The sequence below is a fragment of the Melanostigma gelatinosum genome (genome assembly GCF_949748355.1).
Source record: "Melanostigma gelatinosum genome assembly, chromosome: 19".
Classification (NCBI taxonomy): Eukaryota; Metazoa; Chordata; class Actinopteri; order Perciformes; family Zoarcidae; genus Melanostigma; species Melanostigma gelatinosum.
Window position 1 is genome coordinate 19,158,847 of NC_136652.1, and position 19,862 is coordinate 19,178,708.

Sequence of the window (19,862 nt, forward strand, 5' to 3'; positions counted from 1 at the left end):
TAAAAGATGGATTATTTTCGCAATACAGTGCTGTGTGTTTGGCAGGGAAGTGATTCTAGCAGCAGAACGTATGGAAGCTAATGGCTCCTCAGCGCGAGCCCCTTGGCTTTATTTAATGACGACTCCAATTGTCCTCATCTGTATGCTTGTGCCTGTTTTAAACTGTCTATTACTGCAGATTCACTCTCATCATTTGCACCATGCCATTACTGTGACTGTTTAAACCAACCCAAGGCTGAGAGGAAGTGAGCGGGAGAGAGAGAGAGGTGCCCCGCTGCCTCTCCTCCCTACAGGCCACAGAAACAACTTTACCATCAGCCATGAATAAACCGAGAAGTAAAACAAAGTGTCGGTATGAGACAAACTATTACTTCTGCATTTACCAATCGAAGAACAAAGAGCAACATAAAGTTTATTGTGAGTATGTTCACGTTGGCCTCACCTCCGAAGCCATCGGGCACGTAGGTCTTGAGGATGATTTGGCAGAAGATGGTGGGCAACGACAGGGGCTTGTTGCCCTCGTTCCTCAGCGAGATGTGACGGTAGCCAGCTTGCAGGCCGTCCAGAGGCAGGAGGCGCTGGCCAATCAGCTTGTTGTTGTCGTCGTAGACGCCGATGCGCAACACTGCCAAATCCGGTAAGATCACCTGGGAGGGAGGGAAGGAGGAGGGAGGGAGGGAGGGAGGCGGGTGGGTGGGAGAGGAAGGAGCCACAATAAAGGAAAAAAAGATGGGTTGAGGAACAGGGCACGACAAAAAAAGTGCAACAGAAAATAAAAGTCACAGTTCGGAGTAGGTCATCGGCCCTGTGGGAAGTCTACTTCCAGGAACGCATTCTGCGCTGAAAACAAACTACTTCGCAGCCGTTACAGTAAAATGCTCTCTCGTTTCGAGCTAAAGCAGAAACGGCATCAGAAGGTCAAGGATGAAACTGCAGGGGACACTATCGGGACGGTCAGTGTGGTACAGGAAGACAGGCATGATAGCACAGCAGCATATCTGACGACTGACAAGGCCATCTCTACCGCTGGCACACATACAGGGAGTAAATCGTGTGTGTGACGTTTGTGTCTCTGAATGTGCTTGTGTGCACACACCCTTGGAAAAAAAAATAAGTGAAGTGGAGATAAGTGAACGGAGAGAAGAGGGTGATAAATACTGAGACGAAGAGGGTGATAAGCGATAAGACCGAAGAATACTCACGAGAGATGAAGGGGTGGGAGCGCCTATGCAAACGTAGCCTTGATGTACTGTATGGGAGTGCTGCTGGTGTGTATTGTTCGCTCTGACTCATCTCGACAGCGCTGTATATGCATGCATGCAAAAGGTGTAGCAGCATCTGAGGGCGTTTGTGTCTCTTTAAAGATGTGAGGAACGAGCCTTCCCAGCAGCTCTGCTTGTGATGCCCCTCTGATAGCAGTGTGTGTGTGTGTGTGTGTGTGTGTGTGTGTGCGTGTGTGAGCAGAGCAGCACTGCGGCAGGCTGTGATTGATGGTGTGTGTTAGGAAGCTGGAGTCACAGTCATGGCTGAGAGACTCCTCATTCTGCTGAGAGCAGCACTATTACGTTTCTTTCACTTTCGCTCTCAATATCTCTCCTTCATTCTCCCTTTTTCTCTTCCTCCATCCGTTTGTTTGTTCTTTTCTTCTTCCTATCCTTTGATTCTTTCCACTTTCTTCCTCTCTGCAGACCAAAACACAGGCAAACAAGAGACCTTGCCTCCTCTTGTCCCCCTCTCTGTTTACGTTTGTGATATTCTGCAAATGACAAACACTATCCCTCATCACTCCCTCACATTTCCTCCTCTAGATTTCTAACCACCCAGTGACTCCCTTCCATCATCACGAGACCTTTCTTTCAATGCAAATCATGGCTGTTCTCCATCCCTCCGACTACTGCAGCATTCATCACGATGCAGACAGCATTCAGATGAGTGCAGCACATTTGTTTTTGCCTCACTGTATCCGTTATCTCCTCCTCCGCTGCTCCTTCTCGCTACCTTTCTGAAGACAAAGGGCTCCTCGTTGTAGGCTGGGTTCAGTCCGTTGTTCATCACCATACGTGTGCGGAACTCCTTGCGGATGGTGTCCGTCGGCAGCCCGTACATGTCAACCTCAACGTACGTGCCGATTTTCTTGTCCGACAGGAACTGTCCAGAGAACACCTGAAGTGAAAAGAACGACGGCATTATGAGTATTCTTTTAAAGTTGTAGATTTCACAAGAACATTAATTAAGAAGTAACTATTTTCTGGCGCAGTAGCTATGAGGTACAATCAGATATGTGTAATATAAGCTAACGGCTGATTTCTTATTGATAATCGCTTCATGCTAAATCACTGTGATGTTTACATTTATAGGATTGAACAGTTTTGCTGCATGATTGAAGCGTGAGATGACCTGACCTGTACGCTGCAGGTTGCAGCGATGACTCCATCCACAGGCGTCTCTGAGAAAGGATCAAACATCCTGTCTGACCGCCGCATGAAGTCGGGCTTCAGCAGGTACCTGATGCGCGCACACACACACACACACACACACACACACGATGAAGCAGGAAAATATACAAACAAAAATCAATCTGCCTTTTAGATCAAATGTGGGAGCACTGATGTTGCTCAATACATAATCCTAATAATTTAATACAATGTTTCTACAATAATATCAGGAGTAAGGAGGTATGGCAGGAGAAGGGACTGCGAGTGCGTTAACCCGGGGCCCAGCAGAGTGGTATTAGCAATGATGGGTGTCTGCACAAGCCCTGATCTTCCCACATATGAGATTTCCAGCATTAGCAGTAAAGTCTCTGCCCTCGGGGACAGTATTAGAGCCGAGGGACGGAGAAAGGAAGAGATGGATGACTGCAGAGCGCCTCGGAGGCGGGTAAAGAGGAGTCCCGCTTCCCCCAAAGCACTCATTGGCTCTCACAGCAGACAGTAGATACGCTCGCCGCTGGCAACCACTAATGAGATGTGACAAGCTTTAATTGATGAGCTTCGGAGAGGGGGGGGGGGGGATGAGCTGAGGACAGGAAAGAGAAGCTGTTCTCACCCGCAGGAGCCGTTGTACTCATACTTTCCCTGGTTCAACTGCATGGCCAGATCTGAGAGAGAGAATGAAGGAAATGTTTATAAATTCTCACAGATATCAAATCTTAAAACAAAAACAATGAAGTTCATTTGCATTGGTTTCTGTGGAGCTTATTCTTGGCTGGAAGAGTTTTTAACATTTGTCCTCTCTCTCTCCCTCCATCACAGAAGCTCCACCTCGTGTGTCACCCCCCCTCCAGGCTCGCACATGCTCATCTCCCAGCAGGCCATATGGTCGGCCCCCCGTTTGCCTCTGGCCATGGGGCAGCAGCTGTTTTCCAACAGGCATCACTCACTGTATAGGTGTGCATGTATGTTCATGCAATGCATAAGCTGAACTAATTCATGTCTCACAGGTGGGTGCGTATGCAAGACAATGAATGGACCAGTGAGGTGCAGGATTTTTTTTTTAATATCACAATATGGCAAATGCTGGATTCACATGTACTATATAATAGACATCAAGCAATGTGGCAAGAAATAGCACCATGGTTTCTGCGTTCTTCTGATTTGCTGATTAGACAGTATCTGAGATGTTGCACCGACTCAAACACGTTTATTTAAAGACTCAGTCCGAACCAGAGACCTTAATGTGTTCTCATTGGAACATATATTTTGTCCAAGATAATCTCCAAATACTCGCATGTTGCTGTCGGGTATTTTGTTTCCATTGTATTGGAATGGTAGAAGAATTTTCAGGCGCAAATATTCGCAAACCGTGGCCCATAAAATCAAAAAATACGAGCAGTAAGTGAGAACACGCGTTTTGGTGAACTGACTATTTTAAAGTAACATTTCAATCAAAAACGGATCCTCAGTCAGTCGAAATGTCCTCATCATCATTCTCTGTATATTTGATTAGTGGGTGTGTTCATTTAGACAACAGCAGTGGAAGCTTTCAGTGTGACGTATGAATATGTGAGGTCACAAGTTCACTGCATGCTTAGATCAGAAGGTTAACTGAGTGCTGACAGTTGTATATGCACATGTATGTGGAGTGTTTGAGGTCAGAGGGCCCGTGCTGTGTGCTGTGGTACCTGGGGTCTGGAAGTTCAGTGAGACCATCTGGCAGCCTGCGTTCCAGAAGATCTGAGGCATGTAATTACTGGAGTCCACCCGGCCCCCTTTGGGGTAGATACGGCTCATCTGACGCTTGTTGTAGCTGCACTGATGCTCAGGAAAATAAAAAAAAGAGCCGGGGAGCATGTGTGTTCTAGCACGTGTGTTGTGCTTGTGCGTCAAACAGACTGTAGGACTATTTTTAGTGTGACAGCTTGGGTCAACAGCCTCATTGGGGAGAGAGAGGCAAAGTTTGTGTGAATGTTTGTGTGAGGTCAGGTCACACAGTCCAAAAGCACACTGGCCTCTAGAGGCCTCGAGTGCTTTTCCGAGAGCAGAGTGGAAACAAACATGGCTAAAAAACATCAGATCTGACCCGCCATTCAGATCTCTTTTACGTGACCTCAATCTATCAAAACTCTAATTTTATTATACAGCTACCAACATGTAGCTTCACGGCGTCAACGTAACTGCTCAGTGAAGAATAGTGATCATAACAAAACATCCAAGGTGGTGTTCATTAAAGCTAAAATTAAATAATTTGTCAAATGGCAATGTGAACGGAAAAACGGCAGTCGCTCGTAGTGATGAACCTACATCATCGAATTCTATTCAGATAAACGCAGCACAGCTTTGACTTGAAGCCCAAAGGATACTTGACGAACTCTATGGCGTTGGTCTTCAGATAGCCCAGACCGACAGACTCGTTGAACGATGACATATTGTGGTGGATGTTCCTTTCTGAAAGACGGGAGAAAAGGGAATGAAACGTGCTCGTGGCATCTTGCTTTCACCCAGAGCAACACAACGAATACCAAAGTCAAAGCTCACCCTCTGCCACATCAAAACTCTGGAACTTGACGGGCTGTGCGTAGTTGACCATTGCTGAGAGCCATGGGTGGATGTTAGTGGTGGCTCCTACATAAGTGTACTGAGCTATCAGAGCCTCTTCAGAGTCCTCCGCCTCTTCCACACCCTGCACAGGTCGGGTACAAACAGATGCATGTTTCACATACACGCAAAGCTGGAGCGGTCTGATGCATTGACCCAGACACGACGTTTGTTTCTTTTTAACTAAGAAGTGATTAAGCGTGGAAGAGTGTCGTGGCAGTGATGTGCTCGCCTTCTTGTTATTGTCTTGTTCAGATGCTTCTGAGATATCTGTGACGTCTGTCGCTTCTGTGGCTACAGATATCTCTGTCACGTCATCGTCAGGCACCTAGAAACAGACACGAAGTTGAAACACTCAGTTCATGTCAGAGCTTAAGTTCTTAAATGACGGAAAAAGGATCCTATTTTAACAATGAGTGTATCCTGGAAGTGAAACATTATGTTGAGTGGTTTTGGAAAAGACGTTTCAGACTATTCTTACTTCAGAACAGAACTCTTCTATTGTTCTGAAGGCATCTACAGTATGTTACATTGAATTGACTGTACACATCATTTCACGTCATCTTTAGTTTGTTTTTATTATATGATGGCGCAAATCAGAGTTTGTCCTTACTCTAAAATGGATACGAGCCTTCATGTTGTATGTTTTGGATTTTTTAAAGTATTCCATCTTTGAGACAGTTTTGCAGATCAGTGTACTACGGGATAATTGGCACAAAACATACTGTATGGATGCCACGAAATGAAGTTCTGAGGCCATTTCTGAACCTCCCGTCTGCCCAGTGAGATCTAACGGATGCCTCAGACATCACTGGTTCATGGCAGTGCAAATGGTTCATTTGAGCATTTCAGAAGCCAAACAGTCCTCAAAGTGAACGCTCACCTTCTTGATGCTGTTGTTGTGTCCTTTCCTCGCGCTGACAGAGTTTCTCTTGGAAACACTGTTGGCCTCCGACAGACTGCCGGGAGCCTCTGAATTCAAATCCTTATCCTCCGCCTCCTTCTCTCCTACACGCACAAATATTCTACTAGCGTTAGTATCGGTTGGTGTTTTGGCATGACTTGATGCATTGTCTTTATTTGGACACGCTGCAACACCAATCTTACTTTACAGTGTGCACTTGATGCAGCGGTTTGAAGATTTCTTGTTTCTTTTAACATTCTGATCTTTATGAAATCAAATTAATAGCCATTCAAATTAGTGTTCACCTATTGTTTTCCCTTCAAACATGTTTGTTTGAAAGACCTTTGATAAGGTGTCATGTTGTGTACATGTCAGCACAAAATGCAAACAGTTTATATATGCACACACATCATATATAGTACATATATATACATAGATATATATATTCAGCTGACCGTTCTCTGTTTCCTCTTCATTCTCCTCTCCCATAATGATGGCGGGGGTGTTGGTCTCTCCTGCCTCCATGTGTTTCTTAAAGGCCTCTAGCTGCTCTGTATGAGACACACACACACACACGTTAAACCATATTATGAGCAGAGATTTAACTACCGGTATTCAACAAGCTGAGTTGGTTACGTACTCTGTTCAACTTCGGGTTTCAAGCGTTTGTTTTTGATGAGGATTTTGCGTTTGAGTTCATTTGGAGAAGGTAAGGCGCGCCCCGATTCAATCTGCCCAACAGAACACAATCATGCATTTAAATATAGAGAGGGCCATCATCCAAATGCAATCAACTCTGAGAAACACTGTGAATCAGAGAGAGTGTTTACCGGGTAGTTTTCCAGAGGCTGTTTGAGGAGGAACTCACCGAAGGTCTCTTCACAATACTTGGCCATCTTGTACTGCTGTGGTTTACTGGTGATACACACACACACACACGTACAGAATGCCGTGTGGCCACGTACTGTATAATAAATTAATACAAATATCAAACATGTGCGTCAACAGCCTTGCTGATTACGAACTGAACACATACCTGCAATGGTTTTCAAAGGACAAAATAACAGGATAGTCCGAGGTCACGAATGCTGTCTCTTTGATGGCTTGGATAACATCCTGTTGGAAGATGGGGGGATGAGAAAGAGAAAACAAGTAAGCAGGAGAAGAGAAGAAAGAAAAAGAGGCAACGAGAGAGAAGTCAAAGCTGGAATATATGCAATGTCACACTCTCAACACAAGGGGGCAGGCACGCCTTAAGCAAAAGTATTGAAGCCAGAAAAAGAGTCAACTGTGTGAATGTACTAGGACCTTCCTGTCACCCGAACCCTTATTCTGTGCTTGGCCACGCCCCCAGCCCAAAGCAATGGGAGTCTATGACAGCTATACCAAAGGAACAAGCTACAGCCATCAAACCTGAAACAAAGGTGCCACGGAGTGCTAGGAATACACACACAACATTTCAGGAGTCTAGTGCAAGACTCCTCATTCATGAGCTCACTTCAAATCACATTCATGAGACAATTTGACTAGTTTCAGATGAGATCTAAGAGGAAATGGTGCATAGTCACAAAATCATTCCACCACAGGTTAATAGGAGGCCACCTCAAGGTGCCACTCAGACAGAACCAGCACATTCTGATGTAGCGGTTCAAAATGAAAGCCTTTCAAAATCTCATTTGTGAGCTAACTTCAAATCACATTCATGATTCCACAAATTTCAATGTATTACCTCTTCCCAAGGTCCTAGACACTCGAGACTGACACCTATCGAACTGCAATGACAGCTTTAGTGGGGGTACAGCCCACTCCCAAGGCTCTAGGACAGAGGTCTTCAACAGGGGGGCCGTGAAATTTATGGTTGATTAAACAATTTTTACATTTTTTTATTTGTTTTTTCCAAACATGAATCTGTCCATTATTTGATAGTTCAGTATTGTATGCAAGACAACAGGTATGTTTATGCAAGTTTGGGGGTCCTTGGCCTGAAAAACGTTGAAGACCCCTGTACTATATTGCTGTGTGTGTGTGTGCGTGCGTGTTCACCTTGAACAAGATGTCTGTGCACATGGCCTTGCCATGAGTGATAATGGGCTCCTGGTCCTCTCCTTTCCCATCCCAGCAGTCCAGCTCCACACATCTGACCGGATGGAACGCACACACAAACTGTTCATGCACTGCATAATAAAATGTATAATCTAGACGTTTTACCCATTTAGACCACGCGCGTGTTTGTATCCAAAATCTTAACAGACTTTCACACGCACGTTAACTCACCTGCATCCAGACAGCAGGACCTGCCGGTACATCTCTACTGAAGACTTTCCTCCAAACTGTCGTCCGTTCAGGTACGTGTTGTGGGAGGAGCTGATGAAGTAGTGGGCCAGCGGCTGTTCCATCTCCTGGTACAGTCCCAGCCGATCCAAGAAAACCGGAGCATTTTCGTCTGACATCAGGTACCGGCAGAACCCATCACTGGACATGCAGCCTGGGGGTGAAGGAACAAGGGGGGACCGTGTTAACAGGATTGAGGGTGAATATCATGATTCTTTATCATATTAGAATCATTGGTGGTGGTTACAGTGAACAGACTGAAAAGCCCCTCAGATTGAAAGCAGTATTATAACCGGCAGTGTAACAGGGAAAACAAAACGGAGGCAGAGAATGATCTATTTTGGCGGAGAACTATGCCGACAACCTGATGCAACGTACTGTCGTTGCAAAGGTACACATGCAGATGGCAGCACAGCCTAAGATATCTCTCTGCCTCCCGTTTGCCACTTTTCTACCTTTCTTCTTCAGCTCTTCGTCTCTCTCGTATTTGTCGATGATCTGCATGGCTCTCTTGGGGTCGTAGAACGGGAACAGGATCTCATTTAACCTAGGGTCACGTTGATTCTGAGGAGCAACACGCACACACACACACATTTATCCACAGACGTATCGTCAACACGTATACTGGTATCCAAACAAACAAACAAACTGGATCTGGTACACAAAGCATCTTCCACTGACACACAGGACTGGGGACAGCTACAAACTGCTCACTTCAAGAACTGTAACTTCCTTGTTTTGATTCATGATGTAAATCAATACAGTTGATTTTAATCATGATTGTGGTCTTGAATGGAGAGCACTTAGGTATAAACAGAACTTAACAGACATGTAATTATGAGATGTTGAAGGGAAGCAGTGAGCCACACTAACAGGTGCAGTGTTTTGCCTAAAAGCAAGGAAGTCAGACGTGTTGCAGAGGTTCAAGGCAGCTCTACTTTAACAAAACAACAACATCCTGGCACTGGCAGTGCCCACCCACAAAGCCACTCGGGAATTTAATTTAAGCAACGCTTTGGCTCCGTGGGCGGGTCCTACAGCGTGATGCACAGGACTGGGCATGAAGCAGCGACACGCGCGACTCCACAGTGGAGGGGACCAAGCAGGTATTCATCCAAACAGAAAACAAGACAGACGGCAGGAGACGAGACGAGCCGAGCAGGAAGCAACGGGACGGAAACCTCTACCCTCCCGTTGCCATGGCAACACCAATCAGACGCGAGGAGGAAAGCTGGGGGGGGGGGGCACGCACGGGGAATGGGATGAGGGCGGGAATGCAGAACAGGGGAGCTGGTTGAAGTTGCCCTTGCAGGTTGACTGGAAGTTAAATACTTTGTCCAACTCATTGATGCACTTTTAATGAGGGTCGGCTGATGTCCAGTCTGGGCCGGAGGGCAACTTCTACCCAGGGCAACTTCTACCCAGGGCAACTTCTACCCAGAGCAACTTCTACCCAGAGCAACTTCTACCCAGGGCAACTTCTACCCAGGGCAACTTCTACCCAGGGCAACTTCTACCCAGGGCAGCGGGCAAAGCAGGGGGAGTTGCAGAGAGGGGGGGGGGGGCGAGCAAGCAACACACAGAAGTTAATGAATGATAAAGAGCTTACTTCATTCAGAAAGCTGACTAACTGCTCTACAGTTAAATAATCAGTTTTGTTCCCATTGCTGCAAAGGAATTAATTAGAAAGAAAAACAATGTTATGCCTCTTAAAAAAGGAAAATGGACATCCTCTCAGTCATTCACATCAGTTAAAATGAGCAAGCAGTCTTTGAAAAGGGGATCGTACTCAAATGTTACACGTTTAGCAATAACATGTTAATCGTCACTCATAATTAATGTTGAACTGTGGAAGCAGGTTAGGCTGTCCAGACGTTGTTAGTGCAGCAGGCGCAGAAACATTTCTTCTGATTATTTCCAACAAGATGGAGTCGCTCACACTCAACACTCGCTATGTAGGCACAGGGTAACACGGGAGTAAAGCAATGCTCGGGTGCTACTGTTACATGTTTATCTGGAGGATTGATCACGTTCTAGTCATCATTTGAGGTATAAAATCAGTTAATATTACAATTAAACAAAAGGGCAGGCAGGTTAAGAAGAGCACGCTCACATGTTCTTGAAGAGTTCCTCTATGTCTGTGCGAGGGCAGATCTTCTGTGTGAGCGCGTAGAAAATGTCGTAGGTGAAATCTGACGGTTCAATCTCATCGTTCTGTGGGAGATAAACGGCCGTCGTAACATGAGAGCAACAAACCTACAGTTTTCAGTGCCACATATGATCCATCTGGTTCATACAGTCCACGGTCAGAGTTGTCTGACCTTTCCACTTGGAAGGCCGAGATCCTTCAGAGCCTGGAAGATCCCCTTCTCGGTTTTTCCTGACGCAAACGTTCGAGTAATGCTGTAAAACGAGAGAGGAAGACAGAAGGAAAGGTGAAGAGTTAAGCGAGACATATTGGAGTGGACTGGGTCGGCACAGTAGCCGTGTTTCACAGATCTTTATGTGCATTTTGAAGTATTGCATTAGAAGAGCTGGATGGAAACGGCAGAATTTGAGGAAAAATTATGTTTTTATGCTGACTTGAGGCTTTGGCAAAAAAAAAGTTGATGCGCTGAATCGGATATGGAAACACCTAAACTGATTAGGAATGCAAATTAAATGTTTGCTTCGTCAGAATTCTTTCAGCTGTTTCTGCTATTGGCATCTTTCTGGATATGTATTTATACTTTCTTCATCTCCGGACAACATGAAACATGCTACTGAACATGTAACTTGAAACAGATTCCTGAAACCTCTCTCCTTTTCCCTGTCCTAGACGGTTGGATGGTGAAGGCGATCTGTGTTTCAACTTCTACTCTACTTCACTTTCTGGCAGATTACAGCCATGTGCAGCTCATAGTGACAACTTCTGATCAAACTACGCCGTCGCAGAGTTTATACGCTCCAAACAGGTTGATGGAAACGCTTTTGCATTTATTTCCCCGGCATTTCTTATAATTTGCTCAACGTGTACACATAGCGAGTGGTTGACCAAATATCTCATTCATCTACTCTTACCCTCTCACAGGAATCTTCCCATTCACATTGGTCTGGAAGCACATTCTCATCCAACTAGAAGGAGAGAGGGGAATTAAAAAAGCACAGATTAGAGAAATGGCTGATTCATTTTTTTACCAGGTATTTATAGAGAAAAACAAAACCTGAAACAGAGTTTATATAATTACTCACTGTTTCTTGAGGCAGGTCATTGGACAGACGTTGTTGGCCTTAAAGTTGTGAATGACAGACCTCAAACCCTCGATCCACTTCTGCAGACAAAACAAGCAGCAGTATGAAGTCTTAACACACGGACAAACCAAAGCCCCCCCCCACACACACACACAGGGTTGTGTTTACAAGGGAGTGTCTTTGGGGAAATAAACACAAGCAAATGAATTGCCTCTTAATTCACACACACAGGCGAGTGCCTTGACAGGACAATCAGGACCACACACACACACGCACACACACACACTCAGGAGCATACACACACAGTGATCAACACAGTGAGCTGTTTCAAGTCTACAAGCAGTGACCGGAACCGAGAGAGGACGAATTTCCGTCTCTGAATGTCTTTGATTCTAACTCCGTCTTTGTGCTCCGTCTGTCCTCCACTTTCACAGATAATGATGACTGGCGTCATTGTAACAACATTAAACAAGATAACGGGTGCAGCAGGGGTAGTCTGGTTGGGCATGTGGCCCTGTGTGTGTGTGTGTGTGTGTCTCTGCTGATGTAAATAACTCTGTCATCTCCCGTGGTCTGCTACTTAGGGCCACCTGCATGCTGGGAAGTGGTGATGGTGTCACGGTGTGTGTGTGTGAGAGAGAGGGAGAGAGACAACAAGAGGGAGAGGGACAGAAATGTCAGGAATAAATGTGTGAAGGACGAGGACATGAACCTGGATCTGTGTGTACGTGTGCATGCGATTGTGTGTGTGTGTGTGTGTGTGCCTCCTTGCTGAAGGCTGTTGCACAAATATCATTGGCAGCCCTGTGGCAGGGAGCTCTCCGGAGTGCAAACATCGTTTATAACACCCATCACCACAAAAACACACTCTCATGGGCGATGCATAAACAGCGATGCTGCGGTGCCAAATAACAGATCTGTGCCGGCACAAAACATGCATCTTCAGTTTGGTTCGACACGGGCGGAGATTTTAAATTCTGGGGACATTTTGCTGAGTCAGAACTGACTTCTTTTAATACATTACATAAAGAAAGATGAATTCCTCAAGGCTAGCAGTGTGCTGTGGCTTTTAATCATTGTAGTGGTCCTTTGACACTGCCAGTAGACTCTTTTCATGACATATAGACGTAAATCCATTTGAGAAACTATTCATATGTTATTTACTCTGCATCAACAACCCCGAGGCTGAGAAAAACTCTCACTTTAGTTGTCAACGTGCTTTTTCCTGCTTTGGCTCTGTGTCTTTCAACTACTGCCAAGCCTTTGAGCCACACTGGATGTGTCACTAAATAGAAGAGAGATCATGTTTCATGGTTTTTTCTTCTCTGTCTTGAAGCTGCCTTTAATATAAATATATATATATATATATAAATATATATATATATATATATATATATATATATTTTTTTTTTTATATATATAAATATATATATATATATATATATATAGAGCTTAAAAATATATATATATATATATATATAAAAAAAAATATCTATATAAAAAAAGAAAATCTATCTATATATATATATCTATATATATATATATATCTTTTTTTATTATTAAAACACATGAATGAGTCACTGTTGCACTGGGTGACATGTTTCTCTATTATGATGAAGTTTATTTTGAGTACACCATCATGCTGCTGTAAATACATACTTGCAAACCAAATGTGTTTTAATCTGCTGCTAAAAATAGTCCCCAACAAATGGGTAACATTTTAAAAACTGCGGTGCCCAGCTGTTTTATTCAATAACTTCAGACTTTAAAAAATGAAGCTATTATTTCTGTCTCCTTTTAAAAGATTTACATCTTCAACAGGAACTAATGGGCCGACTGCTTTTGGTCTCTTTTTAGGATTTGTTGACAATAAGTCAAATATAGAATAATGCTGACCTTCTCTTTTGAAGAATTGCATAAATTGGTTTCAATTATCCTAGAATGAAGCTCTATACCACGACTGACACTACAATTCTTTGGTTCAAGTGCCGTACTTACATGCAGATCAATTCAGATCCAGGAAATTGAAATTGAATCTGCACACACAGTTGTTTATTGTGGGCCGTACAGGATGTGTACAATGTTTGCCAGCAGGGGTCATCAATAACAATGTCTGCTGATTAAAAGAGACAGAGAGAGAGAGATATAACGGGGTGTCATGTCTGAGCCCAAAACTAAAATTGAAGAGTGAGAGAGCGATAACGAGAAGGGTGGAGAGGTGCCGTTAATTAGGCAGTCAGATTTCTCACAGAGCCTTTTCCTAGATGTGTGAATAAAAGCAAAGAATAAGAGAGTTAGAGCGCGAGAGAGAGGAGGGAGAGAGAGCGAGAGCAGACGAAGAGCGAGACAAAAAACATAACAGCAGAAGCGCAGGAGCCACAACGGGAGATAGAGATGAGGTGACACACACACACACACACACACACACACACACACACACACACACACACACACACACACACACACACACACACACACACACACACACACACACACACACACACACACACACACACACACACACACACACACACACACACCTCATTCTAAATCTATTTATCAGAGTGAATCAACACCAGATGTAATTTGTGTAGGAGTGGGCTTATGAACCATTCACCTGGCAATTTGTTTCGGGAAAAAATATTTGCTGCGTCAGGGTTATTTTAGCCTTCATACTGTTTGATGCAGAATGAATTAAGGGGTGAACTCCATGTGCTAACTCGAGCGTACGATTGTTTCATCATCACATATTTGTTTCTGACCGTCATGAACATTCCCCTTGAATAAGTAAATACAGATATACAATACAAGTTAGATTTGTCCAAAACCGCACACATTGGATGCAGGTATTTACCCTGGCTGTGTCGGGGCTCTCCGCCACCATGAACATGAAGTTGAGGTTGACCAGGTCTGTGCCGCTGCAGATGCAGATGATGCAGCCCTCCAAGTCCGCCTCCGTCTTTCCAAGGGCCTCGAATGAAGACAAGATCTTGGGGTCCTGACAAAAAGAACGCTGTCAGATTCTCTGTGATTTGGAAGACATTATTTATGTGTCCGTCTGACAAAAACACGCCCAGAAAGACAAAAAGAGATGAAGACAGAAACAGAGAAACATCTTCAGAAACATAGAAAACAAATGAGAGGCAACGCCGTGGTGTTCAATAACTTACAAGAGGAAATGAAAGAAAGTTTAAGGGAGGGTTCAATCTCCTATTCTGGTATTGTTGCCGTAAATAGTCACTGACAAGAAACCAATTTCGAGAGAAGACAGTTGAAATGTTGAGTGGAGCTGTGGATAAGACTCAGGATGTTGAAAAGTATGATAAACTGTATGAATCATGCGTGGGAGACCAACGCTCAGCTCAAAGGGATACGATAAACATCCATCACGGAGGAACATATTACAATACTAAATTCAAAAGGAATCTTAGCAGCTCGAAAAGTTCCACGAAATCCAGATGTGTTACTCACACTGCAGTGGTGAGTAACACTGCGGTGGTGAGTAACACTTGAATGTGAGGAGGATCGGCTCAACGGACTTTAACTGGTCACTTCTGTTGGCTCAGTAAATGTGCAGTTCGGTTTAACTTCACTCAAAGGCGAAACGCAATCAACAGTTAGGAAGCTGACTTGGTCTTTTATGTTGTCATTAGGCTTCTGACAGGTTTCTATTCACTGCACATGTTGGACTTGACACTTGTCCACCATGTTAATGGGTTTAATGTCTGCACAGGACCCTCACGATGTCTAAGATCTGAGTATCAAACAAAGAAAATCAAGATTCAGACGGCACCAATGATTGATCGAGACCTTTTCTTTCCAATGCTACAACAAAAAGCAGCAAATACGGACCGGTTTGGATTCTGATTGAGCACACATAATGAACAGGCGGGAGCCCCATCGAGCCGCTATTGATCTCAGAAAACATTGCCATGTGCTGGATGTGACCAGCTAACGATGAGAAGCACCAGAGAAGAATAAAAACATTATTACTGAAACGACATGATTCATGGCGGTTGAATTAACAGCAACAGCCTGAGCCCTTTCAAAACCCCAGCCAGCAATCATCCCGGGCCATTCATCTTCTCCCGCTCATTGGATTATGTGAAACAGCTCTCGGGGGCTTGTGTAACCGCGTTAGCCTCTGAAGAGAAGCCCCCGGTGCTCTCTGTTGTTCTTAGGCGGCTTACAGAACACTGTGCAGCGTTTGAACAGACTGGAGGGGCTGCCGTCAGGCTGCAGTATCTGTATACGTGCCCTTACACATGCACACACACACACACGTCCACCCGGAGGGCCGAGCAAACAGACTGCTGTCAACAATACACACACACACTGGTAATGCTTATGTACACAGTACACACCGGCGTCGCCTGTCAGCTGTTTGACTTTTAGTGGCTCGACAGGCTTGCATCCTAATTCGAGGCAGGAGTCCGCATGGGTAAAACCGTAACAGTTTTCATCATTCATCTTGTCTGTAAGGTTCAATACTACGACATAATGTTTCACTGTCAAGGCTAAATATGAATCAATATTTCATTTACAGAGAAACAATACAGGTGTGTGCGTGTGTGTATCTGGCTCCATAGCTGAAAAGGTTGGTTGGTTGGTTGGTTGGTTGCCAGGTGCTCTGAAAATACAAAGCAATGCAGCTGCTTGGTGCATATTGGCTATTTCTAGATCTGTTTCCCATTACAGGACCAGGAAAGGTCGCTCTGACCGAGACGGAACGACTTATACCTGAGAGATCGTGATCCCACAGAGTGAACTCCTTAACCCAGACAATAAAGAACCCGCAGCTAAACCCAGCCGGGGTTGTATAAATATTGATGAGTTCAATATTTGATGTTTATGTTCCGCTAATGCCCCTGGTGAATCCGGAAGAGGCTCAGGAGTCCCAGATCAGTCGGTCGATTGGTAGAATACACCGCTGCAGCTAATTAAAGCATGAATAATGCGCCCGACGTGGACGTCTCCCCGGATTTGACCAAGAGAGTCACTGAGGGAGCGAGAGACCGAATGTTGTGCAGAGAGCGTGAACGCTGTAAGAACAGAAGCGAGGAAATTGTCTTTCCCGAGGTCTCACCTTTGGGACGGCACCAACGCGGATGCTGTTGATGAGGGAGCACTCGAGGACCTGGCCTTCCTGCAGGAGACACGCACAGAAAGATACGGAGAGGATAAGCACAGAGAGGATATGATAGCAGGTGCAGAGGGAGACATGGAGGGACAGGGAGAAGATAAGGAAACAAGACAGATGGGTCACGGTGCACTTTGTTTGGTTTGCAATCATTTCTAACAGAGACAACACCACAACCTCTCTGCATCTGACGACAGTTATTAACATAGGATATTATGTAACATCGCCACATCTTTCTCATTATCAAGTATTCAATACCTAACACGTCCTTCTTTGTTTACTGCTGTCAGATTAGAACTCATGGCTCAATTTGGGAGTTTAATTGCCAGTGAGACGGCCTCCAGCCCCCTGCAACACTTACACGGGATCAGCAGGTTGAGAGAACGCAGAGACACACATTAGTTTTCCTGTCCGACAGGTTTTGCTGTTGAGCAGCAGACTTGTAATGTAATGAATTATCAATATATTCTCCCCTTGTTGATTTGGATACCATACTTGCATGAGCTGAAAACAACTGGACACGTAGAGGGAAGAAAGTAAATTGAAAGATATTCGTTGGAAAATGGAAAATGTTATGATGCGTTGTGTGTTTTACAGGTTTCCAGGGATAAAAGGTTTGTGTCAGAAAAGAGCTTACTTCTGAACAAGATAAACCTTTTTACTACGAAATAAACACACATATACTTTGGAGGACAGGAAGATACAAACACAAGGAGGTGGAGGTCATACCTTTCCCTCACTCTTCCAGCAGACGAAAAAGCCATACTCGTCCACCGTCATCCGACAGTTGGGATCAAAGACGTACGGGTCCTGCAGAGGGGAAAGAAATATTTATAAGAGAAGAGGCTTCATCATTCACTGGGTTTTATTTGACATGGGAGGACATTAAACAGTCAACCTGTTACACACACGCAGAGCTTAAGCAACCAGACAGACAGAAGCAGCGAATTCATCTTCTAAGATGTACCCGTCGGCCAAAAGACGCATACAAAAACATACAAAGTATGCGCAAATGTATGTACATATGTAATGTGAGAAAGAAAATGAAGGAGATGAAACCTTTTGCTTGGGCAAACATTAATGACGTGAATGTGACCGCTATGAACTGTTAAACAGACAGGTGATAGCCCTGGGTGAGAAGCGTGTGTGTGTGTGTGTGTTTGAGCAAGATTAAAAGTGTGTTCTCCCAGCTGAGATGACGCTGTTACACACACACACACACACACACACACACACACACACACACAGTATTATTTCAGGGTGTTGCTCCCATGGGACACTGCTGCGAATAGGACTAAGTAGGCTTTTATTTGGCCATATCATGTCATCTAAAACCATCATAAAAACCAATTCCACAATCTTATTTCCATTATAGGAACGAGTGAGCCTGCTGTAAGTGCAGCTAAAAGCTGGACTCTTTCATCTGAATTGGGACTGACGGAGGCTTCGGTGTCACAGAGTGAAGCAAACTTAATGAAAGAGACGATCCCAAATGAGACCCGACTGTTTAGAACATACAGCAGGCTACCGTTACACCATCAAACGGCTCGATGTCGTAAAACTAAAAGGTTTGTGGGAAAACTCAGTCCTTCTAACCCACAAAGGAACAATTAGCTGAAGCTCTGACCATCCCTGGGTGGACAGACAGACAGACAGACACCCCTAGTTATTGAAGTCCAGGTCCCACTCAACATGTCTACATTCTGTCCTCAGTGCCTTTGTGAGTCTCTCTTGTTTTGTCCCCTCCGTACAATGATCATTGACACAATAGCAGCAACACCAAAACTGGTCTGCATTCATTTTATTAAGTTAAGCTCAGTAACTTAAACACACACACACACACACGTCTGTTTACAGCTACATTAAAGAGCATCAAGGGGATGTAAGACACTCACCATGCCCCGCCACGTTCTTATTTGCATTATATCCGAATTTTGCAATTAGTGTTCGAGCCAAGTTTCTTTTTTATGTTTGTTATGTTTGTTACATTATTATTTGGTATAATAAAGCATGTATGACGCAAATACCCACACCCTGCATGTATAATAGGCTTATGTTGTCTAACCGTCAACTTCAGAGTGTTTTCAAATATTTTTGTTCACAGCAGTGAAGTACGGCTGTATATCCACCAATATTACAAAACATTTTGGAAGAAATAAATGATTAAAATGACCAACAGTTCTCAGAGTCTCCACATTCTGACTTGTTGTTCTCTGAGGCTGTTCAGTCCACATGGAACCAAACACCGGACAGATCTTAAGTGATTGATTTCCAATTAGTAGACAATGAATGAGAAACACACACACACACACACACACACACACACAAACACACACACACACACACACACACACACACACACACACACACACACACACACACACACACACACACACACACACACACACACACACACACACACACACACACACACACACACAGGGGAGCCTTTAACGATCTCTTTGACCTCTGACCTTTCCTGCCTCTGGCTAATAGCTGGCCTATAGCTAATCTTAAAGGCTCGAGCACTGTACTGTGTAAAGCTAAACAGAGACAGTAAAGACAAAGTATCCACCACATTTAGTCAGATAACAACTGGCAGAAAAGAAGACAATAAGAGAATGTAAGCAAAAGACAGGAGCTAGACATGAAGATGCTCTTACAAGTAGTCAAACGTTGTATATTGTTACTTTGGACATGACCGTAATAGCTACATGTAGCATTGATAAGAGATCACCTATAAAGCTTTGAATGGCACTGTAAACGATGTACTACACACACGTACACGCCCTGCTCATTACCTGTCACTACCATCTGTCACTCGGTGGGGTTTCGTTCAGCGGAAAACATCCATGCTGTTAAGCATATTTGTGTGTGTGTGTGTGTGTGTGCGTGCGTGTGTGTGCCCTTATGACAGGGACTGATAGAGAGCATGTCTGTCTGTGGGTGGACTCGCCGTACGTCATTTCAATCCCCTGCAGGCTTTGTATTTTCCAGGCACAGGCAACAGAGCAGCAACACACGGAGGACTTTCTTCAGAAGCATGCCGGCCCAGTTTCATGGATCACTCTGGCATGGCTGTGGATTTGATGATGCTTTCCCCTACTCTCACAAACAGAGAGGACTGATATGTGTGTGTGGGTGTGTGTGTGTGTGTGTGTGTGTGACACACTTTGCCTTTGCTCGGCAAATGTCCTAGCTAAGTGTCCTGATTAAGTTA

General features: G+C 44.4%; 1 protein-coding gene across 1 annotated transcript in view; it reads right to left on the reverse strand.

Annotated features, from left to right (window-relative positions):
- Positions 1-19,862, reverse strand: part of plcb4b (phospholipase C, beta 4b) — a 54,018-nt gene that overhangs the window by 7,264 nt on the left and 26,892 nt on the right. The window contains exons 6-29 of the mRNA XM_079290570.1: positions 17,372-17,452; positions 16,589-16,648; positions 14,357-14,500; positions 11,503-11,582; positions 11,332-11,385; positions 10,593-10,674; positions 10,385-10,485; positions 9,881-9,938; positions 8,727-8,835; positions 8,215-8,425; positions 7,984-8,077; positions 6,977-7,056; positions 6,771-6,855; positions 6,581-6,671; positions 6,396-6,491; positions 5,920-6,044; positions 5,269-5,364; positions 4,977-5,121; positions 4,802-4,886; positions 4,124-4,248; positions 3,049-3,100; positions 2,403-2,505; positions 1,999-2,163; positions 443-647 (exon numbers count right to left, since the gene is read on the reverse strand). Coding sequence (XP_079146696.1) covers positions 443-647; positions 1,999-2,163; positions 2,403-2,505; positions 3,049-3,100; positions 4,124-4,248; positions 4,802-4,886; positions 4,977-5,121; positions 5,269-5,364; positions 5,920-6,044; positions 6,396-6,491; positions 6,581-6,671; positions 6,771-6,855; positions 6,977-7,056; positions 7,984-8,077; positions 8,215-8,425; positions 8,727-8,835; positions 9,881-9,938; positions 10,385-10,485; positions 10,593-10,674; positions 11,332-11,385; positions 11,503-11,582; positions 14,357-14,500; positions 16,589-16,648; positions 17,372-17,452 — 2,527 coding nt within the window. The remainder of the gene's footprint in view (positions 1-442; positions 648-1,998; positions 2,164-2,402; positions 2,506-3,048; positions 3,101-4,123; positions 4,249-4,801; positions 4,887-4,976; positions 5,122-5,268; positions 5,365-5,919; positions 6,045-6,395; positions 6,492-6,580; positions 6,672-6,770; positions 6,856-6,976; positions 7,057-7,983; positions 8,078-8,214; positions 8,426-8,726; positions 8,836-9,880; positions 9,939-10,384; positions 10,486-10,592; positions 10,675-11,331; positions 11,386-11,502; positions 11,583-14,356; positions 14,501-16,588; positions 16,649-17,371; positions 17,453-19,862) is intronic.